The sequence below is a fragment of the Bradysia coprophila genome, unplaced genomic scaffold, assembly GCF_014529535.1.
Source record: "Bradysia coprophila strain Holo2 unplaced genomic scaffold, BU_Bcop_v1 contig_476, whole genome shotgun sequence".
In the NCBI taxonomy this organism is placed as follows: Eukaryota; Metazoa; Arthropoda; class Insecta; order Diptera; family Sciaridae; genus Bradysia; species Bradysia coprophila.
The window spans coordinates 341,283-355,954 of NW_023503727.1; the positions used below are offsets into that span (position 1 = coordinate 341,283).

The 14,672-nt window shown below is 39.7% G+C and overlaps 2 protein-coding genes across 2 annotated transcripts; one reads left to right on the plus strand and one right to left on the minus strand.

Annotated features, from left to right (window-relative positions):
* Positions 1-2,674: 2,674 nt before the first annotated feature.
* Positions 2,675-3,827, minus strand: LOC119082545 (phosphomevalonate kinase-like). Its single transcript, XM_037192055.1, has 5 exons — positions 3,529-3,827; positions 3,379-3,473; positions 3,181-3,279; positions 2,971-3,113; positions 2,675-2,907 (listed from the first exon to the last, which is right to left on the minus strand). The coding sequence occupies exons 1-5, from the start codon at positions 3,627-3,629 to the stop codon at positions 2,767-2,769; spliced, it is 579 nt and encodes a 192-aa protein (XP_037047950.1). The 5' UTR covers positions 3,630-3,827; the 3' UTR covers positions 2,675-2,766.
* A 783-nt stretch (positions 3,828-4,610) lies between these two features.
* On the plus strand, positions 4,611-13,673 carry LOC119082554 (mutS protein homolog 4-like). The gene is made up of 17 exons (XM_037192068.1): positions 4,611-4,785; positions 4,844-4,967; positions 5,047-5,129; positions 5,191-5,652; positions 5,712-5,998; positions 6,065-6,196; positions 6,260-6,443; positions 8,126-8,363; positions 8,436-8,538; positions 8,599-8,718; positions 8,780-8,881; positions 8,933-9,046; positions 9,112-9,182; positions 10,845-10,962; positions 11,020-11,135; positions 11,207-11,276; positions 11,360-13,673. Exons 1-17 carry the CDS (start codon positions 4,743-4,745, stop codon positions 13,553-13,555), a joined length of 4,563 nt encoding a protein of 1,520 aa, XP_037047963.1. The 5' UTR covers positions 4,611-4,742; the 3' UTR covers positions 13,556-13,673.
* Positions 13,674-14,672: the final 999 nt, after the last annotated feature.

Genomic DNA, 14,672 nt, shown 5'->3' on the forward strand with positions numbered 1-14,672 from the left:
ATTACAATGGCAAAACAGCTGAAATCGATGAAACACGTATAGAATAGATCATTGTCAATGTCGTTTGAGACGTCAAATAAGCTGTCATTTTCACAAAGCCAACCACAATATTAAAAAAATTTATATGAAGCTGTCATTGTTTGAGGTTAGCTTTGTGAAATTGACAACTGATTTGACACTATTTTAGAGAGAAGTACCGCTATTTGACACTGATCTATAAAAATGCACTTTTTTGACTGTCCCAGGCTGTATGATGAAAGAGAAGAAGATATTTTGACCAAGGCTGTATACTTTGGGGAGGTCACGCAGACCGCCATTTTATTAAATACGCGGGAACACACCTTTTCCATACAAACAAATTCACCAAAATTGAATTTGTATGGCGTGGTGAATTTTTTGTGTGAAACGTGGTGTGTAACCCGCGTATCTGCATCTGCGTGACCTCCCCAAAGTATACAACCTTGATTTTGACAAGTACCCCAAGGCAAGTTAAAATAAACTGGTCTTCTGTCCTCTCGCTATCAACGTACCACGTTGAAAGAGAAGCAATACTTTGACAAGTGCACCAAGGCAAGTTTTCTCGCTCTGATCATAACAGTCTATAACTTGACTTGGGGACTCGGGGTACGGCAGACCTAATTTTTCTTTTGTTAACCTGTCAAATTTAAAATGTTCGAGTTAAGTCATTTTCGAGTTTCTTTGTGTTGCTAGAGAAAAGGTTCAACTGTATGACACGGATGACGACTATTTGCATCCCTTTCTATCACGTTTTCTTCTTCCAAGGTACATATAATGTGGAGGTGATGTCATATATAACCGAATCAGTTGTGAGGTGGCATGCAAGTTCGATACAAACGCTATGTCCTCTTTTCGTAAAAAAAAACATAGCTAACGCCGACCCGTACGAAACACCTATTCGTATCAAAAGCCTTTAATGTGAAACTCTTCATTTCTCTTACTTCATTTTCTTCTCTGCTGAAAAACTATTCTCCCTTTAAAATCACTTACATTATCCACTCTTTGCCTTGTTATCATATACAACTAAATTGCCGGAGGCAATATAGACAGCCCCGTACGAAGACAAATTTCATAAATTCCTATTTAAGCAGCTATATACCGCTATATTTAACTATATTTCACTATAAATAAACATTTCACAGAGGAATATGCTATTATATAGCTCTATATGCCTGTATATAGCTCAATATAGCTGTATATTGGTATATATAGATGTCCGTATATGGAATCCCTGAAACCCCACACACATAACAAATTATTTCCATGTTAACAGAAACTCTCTAAGCATCATTTTTCCCAAGATATATCACTTTTATTAAAATCCAATATGGCCACCGGCAGCCATTTTGTTAGGAGACCGGAAATAGTACCGACGCTTTACATTCGTTAATACCTTTCAAACAAAAAAAAAATCATGAAATTCGGTCAAAATTTACTCGAGATATTGTCAAAATACACCACGTTCACTGTACGGCCGAGTAGCCAGATAAGAGCTCACTCCAAGAGACCTAGCTCACGCTCCGGAGAACATAATTTCATAAAAAAAATTTTCACTGATTGGTACGGTCAATACCTATCTAATAAAGCTAAAACGAACGAAATATGTTAAAATTTGGCCGACCTACAAGCAAAAACTGCTTGCCGCCCTGTGCCTGTTTCACACCAAGGGGTCTAACTCACGAGTCGGTCATCCGATTTCCATAAACTTTTTTTTTTGTCGATCGGTATTGTAAATACCTTTTATTTGACGTATCACTTACAAGTTTAACGTTTAAATGTCCGGAGATATCTTCGAAAAACCGTAAAGCACTTATTGGGCCACAGCTCGGGAGGGGTCGATCCAAAATCACTCATCTTCGAACTTAGCCTGTCTTTTGACATTACCAAACGGGAAAAAAAAGAATTTTCAAAATCAGATGCGTTTTACTCAAGTTATCGTGCAGACAGACAGACGGACAGACGGACATTTTTTTTCCGCGGATTTGGCATCTCTAGACAACCACAATAGGTTTCCCTTACTCAGGGAGTCCAATTCGATGTGTTATAAACGTATGCGTAAACCTATAAGACCCCAGTACTTCGTACGGGTCTAAAAATGGAATAGAAGCTCGGGCCATCTGTCTGCCATCTGTGATGGCAAAAAAATTTTGTGAACACAACTGCGCATCTGAATGACCTCCACACTATATCTACCTTGGTTTCTTCGACAAAGAATTCTCGAAAATAATAGACAGCGCAGCGAAAAGGTTTTTACTAACTGACCCATGCGAAAGTTGACCATTACACAGCAATTTGCCTCCTGCGAAAATGATCCATTACATGTGGACTATTTTTGTTAAATTTTTTTTTCATTTTTCTATAGTGGAAATCAAATTTTGCATGGGCCAAGTTGCAGACCAGAATGCATTGCATGCTGATGCATACTTCATTACTTCGGGAACAATTTTTGTGATTCTACCAAACTCACTCGTGTGCTTTTGAGCAATTTGTTTCGGCTCGGATATACAAACTCTACACTTGTCGAAGCGTGTTGCTCAAAAACACACGTGTGAGTTGGTTTCTATCGAGGTTTCTATCTCAAAATTGTTATCTTACTTTTGCAGCGTCCCAACCCTACTATTACTAGGAGTGAGATCTCTCTTCATAAATGAAACAATCGAATACTGACTCTGTCTTTATTCTTCATGTTTAAATTCTTCTGGTCAATGAATAAGTGTAACATTTTCAAAATGTTTTCATCCGTCTCTCCTATGTCTTCAGTATATACTTAACGTGGCATTTGATATTTTCGAAAATATTCTGAGCATTTCCCCTGGTGTCGCTATCGATCACATAATCCCATTCTTTGAAATCATCCAATTCACATTCGGTCTTCGTGTCATCAATGCCCTGTAAATAATATTTGTTCAGTCCTTGTCTCTCTTCTTTGATCACACGAGAAAATGAAATCACCTTGGTGAATACCCATCCTCGCTTTTTCCGTTTTTCATCACTAGCGTCTATGCGAACCGCCAACAACGGGATATTGAAATTGATAAAGTAATCCATGTCCGTATAGTGTCTGATATCACTAACAATTGTGATCGGTTTTTCGGCTAAACAAATGAGCAACGCAATTGATACCAATCTTTGGAACCAGATACTCACACGTGATACACCAACCTGATCTGAAGGCTTCCGAACAGAAAAATGTTGGCAATTGAGCTCGCACTTTGTCGCTCCAGATAATCATTTCTTTTCGGTATTGCTCTTTTAATGGACCTGTAACAATTTAACGTGGAAGACCTATTTACTACTCCTAAGGCTGACAAGATTTATGGAAGCCCTTAACGACGGCCCGTCGTTAACCATATTATATACCTCGTAAGTCGTCATCTTTAAGAGCCATTTTTATTGTCCATAGCTTTTTTACTGGCTCACATATGCGAACAATTTCAGCGACAGATTCATCAAGTCTAGAAATAATATTGATTTTTGGCTCAGATCATAATGGAAATAGTTAAAACATACTGTGATAACAGTGCGGACGCGAGGAAGTCTCTGTTCGTTTTTCTTTTACCACTGAATAAAATGATCAGCTTTTGTCTCGGTCTTTGTGCATTAGTGGTCATGTTGAGCCAGCACTTGAACAACTCGCTTATGACCGCAGTGAATGTTTTTATGAGTAGACCCGGTAATATTACCGCTGATAAATTACACCACACTAAACACTGGTCGATGATGCCATTTGGCTTAGATCAAGTCTATTCGAGAATATCGTTTCCAAACGTCACAAATTCAGCATGTAGATGATGTTAGATACAATGATAAACATAGACAAAAGGACCTTCTAACCGATGAGAGAGTCACCTTAACGGCCGATCAATTTACTATTTCAATCTGATCCCTGCGATCAACGCTCTTCAAGCAAAAGTGCGTCGAGTGGCAGCTGCCAAATAGACTACTATTTTGTTTGAAAATTTTTTACAGTGCCAAAACTTGTTCGATACACTGTTCCGTTTCAGTACTCTATAAAGAGTAGCACTCATGCTTGAAGTGCGTTGCTACGATGAAAAACTATTCCAAGTTTGTGCTTGGCTCTAGGAAGACGTAAGAAACCTTCTTCTATTAACCTGTTACTGACAGCTGTCATCTGTTATCGACAACGACAGCAATAATTAACAACAAGGTCTGACTAATAAGGCCTTATATAGCAAAAACCATGTTCAAAACAAATGAAGTAAAAGATTTCTGAAATCAATTTCTGAAAATCTTTTATCAAATGAAGTAATAGTTTGAATAATAAAACTGATAACCAACGACCATTTCTTAGCACTTCTGTGACAACGCACTGCAAGCATGAGTGGTCGTAGTGACAGCTGTCAAATAAAGCAAGTACTTTTTGTGAAAGTATATTCCAAACAGTGCCGAACACTGTCTAGTTTGAGTAGAGTACCAGTCATACTCATGCTTGAAGTGCGTTACGATTAAATTGTTCACGTCCTCATTTCTTATATGCATCCCCAAAAAACCAATTTTCGAACTACGAATAACGCCGCTTTAAAGAGAACCTACAGATTTCACCATGGATGTCGCTGAAGTTATCGAGTAGTTTAATTCTAACTCTGTGCGATGATCGTGATGGTGAAACGTGATTTTGCGACTGTGACTGATCAGTGCAACTGGAGAAGAGTTTAGGAAAAAAAAACATTTCAAGCACATCTTCGATCCGATCATAAATTACGATGAATTTTATGTCTTATGGGAAAACAGCACGATCAGCTGGTGGTATAAATGATTTATCTTATCGTGGTCATGTCCTAAACTTACATAAATTTGCATTCAGGCGCTCGAAACGCTTTCATTCCTGAAAAGTACTGGGCACCAACGGCACCGAAGCCAATCAATCGCCATGATTCATTTTTCAAGCCTCAGCAGGAAGATTTCGAGGAAAATACCCCAAGGCCAAGGTATCCGCAGCGCTGAAATACTATTTTCTCGTAGCTCGTTACGCTGAACGTTTCTCTTCATTTTAAATTTATCGATCAGGAACATTGAATCACATGATGACACCGTACTCACCATTAAAGCTACGTCTTTCTTCAATCGTGACGAATCTACGCTCTATATGGGTAAGCGCTCGGTGTGGACATAACGAGTCTGGAGGAAAATCTTTACAACCATTTTTTTTAGCCATAACTGAAGGACGTGGAAATGCATCCTGTGAAGTTGGAATTGCCGCTATTGACATAAAGAGACCCGAGTTAATCATGAGTCAAATCAGCGATAACTTTTGGTACACCGGACTTTTGACGAAAATAGCAATTTTGTCTCCAACCGAGATTCTCATGCCGCAAGCTCTGATTAATTCAAGCAATTCGTCTAAGCTGTACCTGTACATAAAGCACACTTACCCAGACGTACCCATTAGAGCGGTACCACGTCGTCAATTTAACGATAGAACAGCTCTCGAGATCATCGATCACATCCACAACACAAAGTATAAAAGCATCCGGGACATGATTGCAAAGAAATACTATGCACTGACTGCATCTTCTGCATTGTTGCAGTATCTGGAATGCATTATGAACTGTAGCTTTGCGCAGAACAGCTTAAAAATTCGCTATGAATCGAAGTACGGTTGCATGACGATTGGTAAGAATATTGGATGCACAGTGCATCACTCTCAGGTCATGATTGGACCTTTATTTTAGATCTGGACACATCACATCACTTGGAATTACTTTATCCAACGTGTAAGACGAAGGAACAGCGGGCCTGTTTATTCGGTGTGCTGAACTCGTGCGTAACAGGCATTGGAAAGAGGAATTTGCGAGCGCAGATCCTTCAACCGAGCTGTGAATTGAAGCAAATCATCAGGACGCAAGAATGCATTAAAGAGCTGTACGGAAATCAGGATCTGTTCATAGCATTGGAGGCGATCTTAACGAAATTCCACTCAGTGGACAAACTGATGAAATTTGCTGTCGTCAGTACAGCGGTGAGTAGAAAACTTCGCCCGTTTCAAGTTGAATATGCTAGGAAATGACTTCACGTTTATCCACAGAGTGACACGCCAAATTCATCTGAAACAATGATCAGCCAAATCTTGCAACTGAAGGCCTGCCTGGAACATATCCCCGAACTGAATCATCTGATAGCGACGATCAATAACACATACTTTGACGACATGAAGCTGGTAAATGAGATCTAACCGTTTTCGTTGGCAGAGAAATCCGATCCATTTTTGACTAAATTTCAGGTGTTGGTGAACACAGCATACAAAGAAATGCTCGACGAAATAACAACCGTGATCCATCCCAATGTTCAGATCACTGGCGGAACGACACAGTTCTTTCAGCGATTACATGCCGTGAATCCTAACATCAGTTCGTATTTGGATTTGAATCGGGAAAATTACACGAAACTGGTGGACAAAATTAATGGTAAGCCCGCTGTCGCGGTTTGCGATTACTTGTGTTGGAAGATTGGAATTTTTGAGGCTTTGGTGCATGAAAGTTGTAAAGCTCGGAAAAGGTCGACCGCAGTCAAAAAATCAGGTCTTTGAAGCAAACTGAAGCTGAACCTGAACCTGAATCACTCAAACCTGTAAGGTCAGGTTTCAGGTGGACCAGAAATTTTAATATAAATTTATCCACAAATTTCAGGTCAACCTGAAGCCAGGTGGGACTCGAAATCTGAAATCAGGTTTCAGGTCATTTTAGGTCAGGTCTAAATTCATTTAATCAGGTTTCAGGTAAATTCAGGTAAAATTCCTTGAAAACCCTTGAAAATTAGTCCTACGAAAACAGTATGGCAAACGTCTCCCTAGAAGCCTAATCCAGGTTTCTACAGCGAAGGAAAACATAATCGAGGTCGTTCATAAATTCAGTCCACTTTTTATCGATATTTTGGACGCTCATCCCCTCATTTTTTCAATAACTTGCATATTCCAATACACTTTTCCTGGCCCCCATTCTTTCTGTAGATGGAATGGGATATGTGGATGACCCATTAGTACGGTTTTTCCTTCATATTGCGTCAAATTAATTAAAGAAATTCATGAACTCGTCGTGAACTCAATTTGTTTCCGCGAAAGTTTATCCGAATTTTCACCACAACACTTCCGAGACTCCATAGACATTTATCGGAAGCCTGTATTTGCACACATTTTTAGGTCTTTTTTCTTCTAGAAAAAATACCCTATTATGGCCGGTTTGTCTGTCTGTCTGTCCGTCTGTCTGTTCCACAAATTTGGTAGTTTTGGTAGCTCTCAGTCGGTAGTTGGTATTTTTGGTGGTTGGTAGTTTCGAGCTGGATTAACATTCAAAATTGCAAAGCCACCATGAGCATATCGACACCAGGCAAATAATAATTATTTGTTATCTGATCACCGATAGCTCACAGTTAACATTGCATTTCGAAAATTTGGTAGTTGGTAGTTGGACTACCAAGGCTATAATTGACTACCAAACGTAATTTTTGGGGAAGAGATGTTTACTATTCGAGAACTACGCACCGACTGACGAAGTTATTCTAACTGCTCGCCTATTTATAAATCGAAAATTTGGTAGTCGGTAGCTTTGGTAGTTGGTAGTTGCGAGATGGATTGACATTCAAAATTGCAAAGCCACCATGAGCATATCGACACCAGGCAAATAATAATTCTTTGTTATCTGATCACCGATAGCTCACAGTTAACATTGCAATTCGAAAATTTGGTAGCTGGTAGTTGGACTACCAAGGCTATAATTGACTACCAAACGTAATTTTTGGGGAAGAGATGTTTACTATTCGAGAACTACGCACCGACTGACGAAATTATTCTACATGCTCGGCTATTTATAAATCGGAAATTTGGTAGTCGGTAGCTTTGGTAGTTGGTAGTTGTGAGCTGGATTGACATTCAAAATTGCAAAGCCACCATGAGCATATCAACACCAGGCAAATAATAATTATCTGTTATCTGATAACCGATAGTTCACAGTTTACATTGCAATTCGAAAATGTGGTAGTTTTGGTAGGTCCAATAGTTGGTAGTTGGTAGTTCCAAACAGAAATTAGAAAAAAGACCTCACCAGGCTTTAGCCGGTCTATTCTTGTTCAACATTTTGTCCCTTTTTTACAGAAATAATTGGCAATCTGTCGGGTTCGCACAATCTTCCATTTCGTATGAAGTTCATCACATCGAAAGGCTTCCACATTCAATTAACCGTGCCGAAAAACAGTACATTTCCTCAGTTACCAAGTACGTTTGAGGTGCTATCGAAGACAAAGAACTCCATAAATCTTACGACCACCGAACTGCGAATGCTGAACGTACGAATGTCTGACGTTGTCGAACAGATTCACATCGAAAGTAACAGGTGAAAAATGACCGTTTAAATAACGGAAAGTCAGGTGGAAAGAGCTAAGACAATTATGGGTTTTTGTAACAGAATCATAACAGAGTTGGTGAACTCAATTCGACACAATATGGCACATCTCTATGACCTGTCTGGTCTCATTTCGTCATTGGACATCATGCTGTCGTTAACAAAGGTAAATGAACGTTGCACCCCGATCTGGGACATTAGCTTCATATTATCATCGATCCTGCAGTATAGCATCAATTCGAATGGTTGCTGTCCGACTTTTAGCTCGGAGATGAATGTTATCGATGGAATTCATCCACTTCTGGAATATAATCGATGCAAGACGACGCCCGTACCCAATGGAGTGGTCAGACTAAAATTCACGCAATTTTAGGAAAAATTTCTTCGAAATGCACCTTCCGTTTTAGATTGCCAACAGTGAGTACCACTTTTTCGTGATAACTGGTCCGAACATGGGAGGAAAAACGATTTATTTGAAAATGATTGCGATGCTGCAAATCTTGGCTCAGGTGAGGAGATCATTTTCGGTTGGATAGTCAGAAATGATTTTACTGTTTCAGCTTGGATGCTTCGTTCCGGCTAGAACGGCTCAGTTTCGTTTAACCGACAAAATATTGAGTCGGATCGGATTCGGTGATCGCATTGAGTGCAATTTGTCGGGTTTTGTTTTGGAAGTAAATTACGGCCGGATTTCCATCAGTTAATTTAATGACTAACGAAATAAACGTTTTGCCTTTAGATGCGAGAGACCGAGTACATTTTCAAGAACATCACACCGAACAGTCTTGTGATAATCGATGAATTGTGCAGGTAATTTGACTGGAAACACAGCGGTGCTCCTAGCATGAACACTGAATTGACAAATGTCAAATTTAGCGACTTTAGTGATACCAGCTACCGCTTAGGATTGCTTGCAATGTATGTTTTAGCTCAAGGAATTGCAGTGCCTACCGTGATTTCATCAGCCCCCGAATATTTTCTATGTTCATGCTAGGACCAGTGATGTGCTGCAAATATAAAATCGTCGGCTTTAAAACATGTCCTCCTAACTTCAACCGTCTTTTATGAATGTCTCCTAATGATCTTAGACCATCATGTCCGAAGCGATAGCGGAGGACTTGACGCAGTCTAACTTCCAAAAAAAGAACGTAGAAATTTTTTTTAAACGCGGCAACTATATATAGGCGAGAATTTAAGTTTCTTTCCTCTGGCCTGTATCACCACAAATCCTATTCTATCTTATTCGCGCTTCAAATACGAGCAAAACGAGCTATCACTCGACTATGTAACTGTAAAATTGCCGGAGATACATCGTTTTGAAGTTGGTCATTTTGATAGAAAATGCACCAAATTAACGTTTTCCAAACAATCAAAATCTTTCAACTTACTCTGTATGTTTCTATCTGTCTATCTGTCTATCTATCGACGGTCGATCTCGGAAACTAGTCAGCCAATCTCCATGAAATTTTGCAGGAACCTCAGGGTGGGCATAAAAATGAAAATGTGATACGCCATTACCCCAGGAAAAACCAGAATTTTGTTTTATTGGCCTCGAATTGGTTTCTGAGTGTAGCTGTAGCTTAGCTGTATTGAAACCTACAGAGGCGTGCGACCCATCAAATGAAAGGTATTCGTAACACGATTCGAACAAAAAAATAATTTAAAAAATCGGGGCAGGTTCGTTTGAGCTAGAGTGATTAGAGTGACCAAATTTTGAGCTACTCGAGCGTAGGATGAAAGGACTAATATTTTTTTGGGTTATGAGAGATAGAGAATTACTTTCTTCGGCAAAGTCTCAGAGTTTTACGAGTAGAACAGAGGGACATATGTGAAAAATGTCGAAAGTTGGAAATGGGTGGGTCAATTATGTTTTTAGAGTTATTTTGTGAATGGTGGCAGATAGAGAGTTACTCTCTACGGCAAAGTCTCAGAGTTTTACGAGTAGAAAAGAAGGGCATTTGTGAAAAATGTCGAAAGTTGGAAATGGGTGGGTAAATTGGGATTTTGGAGATATTTCTTGAATGCTGGCAAATAGAGAATTACTTTCTTCGTCAAATTTTCGAATTTCGTCAAATTTTCGATTTTCGTCAAATTTCGTCAAATTTTCGAATTTCGTCAAATTTCGTCAAATTTTCGAATTTTGTCAAATTTTCGATTTTCGTAAAATTTTTGAATTAAAACTGTAAACTGATATAAAAAGCAGTGTTGACTACACTTCTAAAACAACTGATATCCCAACAAAAATCTCTTCGAGAAAAGTGTGACGCAGTCTTTGAAATACAATTTCTAAAATGAATGATATCGCTAGAGTTGACGCTTTCAGCTTCGTTACGCAAAAATTAAATTTTACACCCAATTTTAGTTCAAACAAGCTGGCTTAATTTTTCTCATCATCTGCCAAATAATTTTTACCTTAGACGTCTGGAAAGTTGATTCCTTCTTTCTAACTATTTGTCCTCGCACAATTTCTAGGAGTACAAAACCAGAAGAAGGGGAAGTGTTGGCTTGGGATATTTGTGAAAGATTCATCCGATTGATTGGCGTTTCCAATGACGGACGGTATTTTGATGAGTCTGAGGCTTCCAGCACTGTAAGCCCTAAAGTTTTTCACTCAATTCTTTGGCTCAAACAAAATTGTTCATTTCAGTCGAAATCGTCCAATAAGTCGTTAAAACTGAGCTCCATAACGTCGCCGTTCATTTTCTTCGTGACACACTTTGACTCCATAACGAAGCTCCAGGACAAATTCTTAAGTGTTGTGAAGTAAGTGTACCAGACGATTACATCTCCGCTGTTGCTCGTGTTTATCTTCGTCGTTTTTTTCACTTTGTTAGTCTTCACTTTTCGGCCACAGAGGAAGTAATTGATGGAAAGAATCACCTAACCTACACATATCGCATTGAGGTACGTTTTGGTCTTTACAACAAGCAGGAAGAAGAGATTTTGCAATTTCATCTAAATTGGATTTTCTGTTGCATCCTCCGTAGGATGGTGTGAATCAGATCAAGAATTATGGAATATCGCTGGCCCAATATATGAACTTCCCGCCTGATGTCATTTCGAGGGCCATGGTCATATCCGACGAATTGCGACAGAAGCAATTGCCCGATCGACTGAACAAGTCCAATGTCATGGGGAATAACTCGTCTATGAACAGGCGTTCAACCTACCGATCTACCATATTGGAAACAAGTACATCCGAACATTCCCACCTGCTTCGACTGTTTTACAACCTCTATGCGGATATGGTTTCGATAAATCGAATGGAAATTTCGACCGAAGAAAAGCGAGATTTGCTTACGCAAAAAATGAGAGAACTGGCAGATGAACTGCCGTCGCATATTCTAGAAATGGCGAAGAAAGGAACCTTGTTTGACCTGTTCAAGCGTACACCAAATGTGCCTACACATTTGTGGACACCACCGGAAAGCGAATTTATTCATGAAGAACCACTGCAAACGAACGTGGCTTCTCAGTCGCTGCGCAATGAAACCGATTTTTCACTTCTGTCCCAGCACAGCATTGCTCGTCGAGTGAATTTGGAACGGCAAGATATGTCAGCAGTCACGCCATTTGCTTCACCCCAAACATCGAATGCCAGAAACAGAAGACCGACTCAGCAGCAATCTAAAGTTCACTTTTTGTCTGATAGCATTGAGGAGATAGAAAATTCCCAGCTTGGTGATAGTTTCAGTGGAAATGCATACACCGGCAGAAAAGCGGCGGCTACTCCTCCATTCATTGACGACGATCGTAATTTCAATTTCATGGACGCAAGCATCGACTTTATCGATGACGAATTAACCCAATACTTCAGAGACATGAGTCCGAGCCGAGCAGGAACCAATTTCGAAGATGAACCAGACACATCGGATTTCGTGATTCCGGATATTTTAGACCGAAGCGAAAGATTCGCAGCCAGTGGCAGAGTGCGATCGAACCAAAACACATCGACCGAAGCCCATCCAGCCACTTCGTCGAAAGAAATCACGAAAAGCAAATCCAGTAACATGAACACAACTCAACGATCCTCGTCTTCATCGTCGTCCGGTCTGTTTCGATTACAATTGAAGAGTCCGCTGATAAAGCGGGACAACCGGATATTGAAAACTCCACCGAAGAGTACTCGAACCCAAAACGTGTCGCTGGATGAATTCACTTTCGGCACTGCGAAGGAGCCTTCCGAGAAACGATCGACATCCCGATTGTCGTTTAACATGTTCGATGAGACTGCGTTCTCCGGAGTAGATATTCCAACTATTCCATCTACCAGCAGCGATAAAAACTCTGGCGAATTCAATGCGGACGATGTTCCTACCATCGGATTTCAGGGCAATGACAAACATTATTCGGAAGATTCGCCCAGCCAACCGTTTAAGTTGAATTTGACTCAATTTTTTTCGAGAGAAATATCGGAGGATCCATTCTTCCTTCCATCGCAAGCCAGCCAAACGGATACCCAACCAACGTTTACCGAACTTTCTGATGACATTATGCCAATCCAATCAAAAACCCCGTTCTGCAGTACTACCAATGCAACCGAAGATGAGTCATTTACCTTTTCCGACATCGCTGCTGCATACTCCGGTACAGCAAAACCGAGAACTCGACGACCCGATTACAACTATGGAAACTGGGTGAGCACAGATAAATTGACCACATTGGGCGATATGTCAATTGTCAGTACATCGCAAGAGCAGTCCGGAAATTTCTTCAATTTTAATAGCTCCACACAAGATTCGTCTCAGCGCACAAATGGTCCTGATGCGTACAAGTTGATTGAACCAATCAATCAGAGCTACATCAGAAAGGTTACAGTAGCACCGGAAATAACACCTCCAACTGCTTTACAGTTCATTCAGTATGCATATCAGAACCAATCGGATGACGAATCGATATCAGATGAGGAAGATATTCACGGCGAAGGAACAAGACCTTCGACAGTAAAAACGGCACCCATTCCGCAAGGTAATCAGATGAATTTTCAGCAAAAGAAGGCAGCTCAATGCAAATTAACAAAGTCTTCGGCTGGTAATCAATCAGAAAATGTAATGAAAACGGGAAGTGACGTCATTGAGGAGGTCTCAAAGCAAAAACTATCGACAGCATCTTTCAATACTTCGATAAGTAACGATGAAAATGTGGAGGATATCATTCTACCCGTCCCTCCGGAGTTTTTGTAAGAATTGAATTTCAATAAGAAATTTACTTTGACTTTGACCAGTTGAACTGGTTGTACCGTAACGAATTTTTGAGTTGAGAAAATTGAATAAAATTGTTCCTCATTTTGATATCATTCGTTTTCCTTGTTGTCACGGAGTGGTTGAATTAAATTTTAATCAAATTGAAAATACATTTTGAACCACAAAAGTTTTTATTTTTCAACCGTATAATCTGGTGTAGCGGGATCCATGGCACCCAATGATGCAGAGGACGTAAAAAAGTTGTGGCTTTCAATAGATAGAGGCTTTAATTCTGCTTACAATGGTACAAAATTTGTCCACTGGGTGCAAGAGAAGTGAGCAGACACTCCTTGAAGATTAAAAATTACGATTTTCGAAAGGCCGTGTACGCCAGGTGTTAATCGAAAAACCTTTTCTAATTGGTCTTTCAGGTAGAGTGCCATGTCGACGTCGACTACTAATCACCTATTTTTAAAAACCTTCAGAACTAGTGCGTACAAAGTGTCAAAAGGTGACATGATTCAACACAAATTGGTATGGATATTTGCATACCAAGGAACAAAGGAGTTGTTCTTTTGCACCGTTGAAACCTTTGCCTGTAGGACCAATACTTTTCGCTTAACTCCTATCATACACGACCTTTCGACCTTTCCCGATTCACTTGCACCCAGGGAACCAGCTTCTATAAATTGACACCCCAATCACTTTTTCCCAACACACCCTCTACATCCTTGGGTGCAATGGGTCCCGCTGCACCAAATTATATACGGTTAAAAATTATAAATTTTTGTGGATTCTTGTTCGGGGTTCGGATCTAATAATATTCAAAAATGTCCAAAGTGTATTTTAAGGTCAATTAAATTCCATTCAACCGCTCCGTGGCGTCGCTGTCTATAACAAAATACAACATGGATAAAGCAATAAACAACGAGCAAAGAACAAACACCGACCAAATTTAATAAATTTCATCTCAACTCCTGCAATTTATAGCTTTCTAACGATCATCCAATAATTTACAATTAACACAAAATTTAATGCATCAATCAATAACTCGATATTTTGTTGTCTGTAGATAACAATTGATTGTATACATGCATAGCTCTCTAATTTCTCAATC

Excerpts from the sequence above, each read along its gene's own strand:
- LOC119082545 (XM_037192055.1), bottom strand. The coding sequence starts at position 3,629 with ATGACCACTAATGCACAAAGACCGAGACAAAAGCTGATCATTTTATTC. Across the intron at positions 3,474-3,528 it reads GCGTCCGCACTGTTATCACA|ACTTGATGAATCTGTCGCTG; the intron begins GTATGTTTTAAC and ends TATTATTTCTAG. Across the intron at positions 3,280-3,378 it reads TAAAGATGACGACTTACGAG|GTCCATTAAAAGAGCAATAC; the intron begins GTATATAATATG and ends AAATTGTTACAG.
- LOC119082554 (XM_037192068.1), top strand. The coding sequence starts at position 4,743 with ATGAATTTTATGTCTTATGGGAAAACAGCACGATCAGCTGGTG. Across the intron at positions 4,786-4,843 it reads AACAGCACGATCAGCTGGTG|GCGCTCGAAACGCTTTCATT; the intron begins GTATAAATGATT and ends ATTTGCATTCAG. Across the intron at positions 5,999-6,064 it reads TTGCTGTCGTCAGTACAGCG|AGTGACACGCCAAATTCATC; the intron begins GTGAGTAGAAAA and ends GTTTATCCACAG.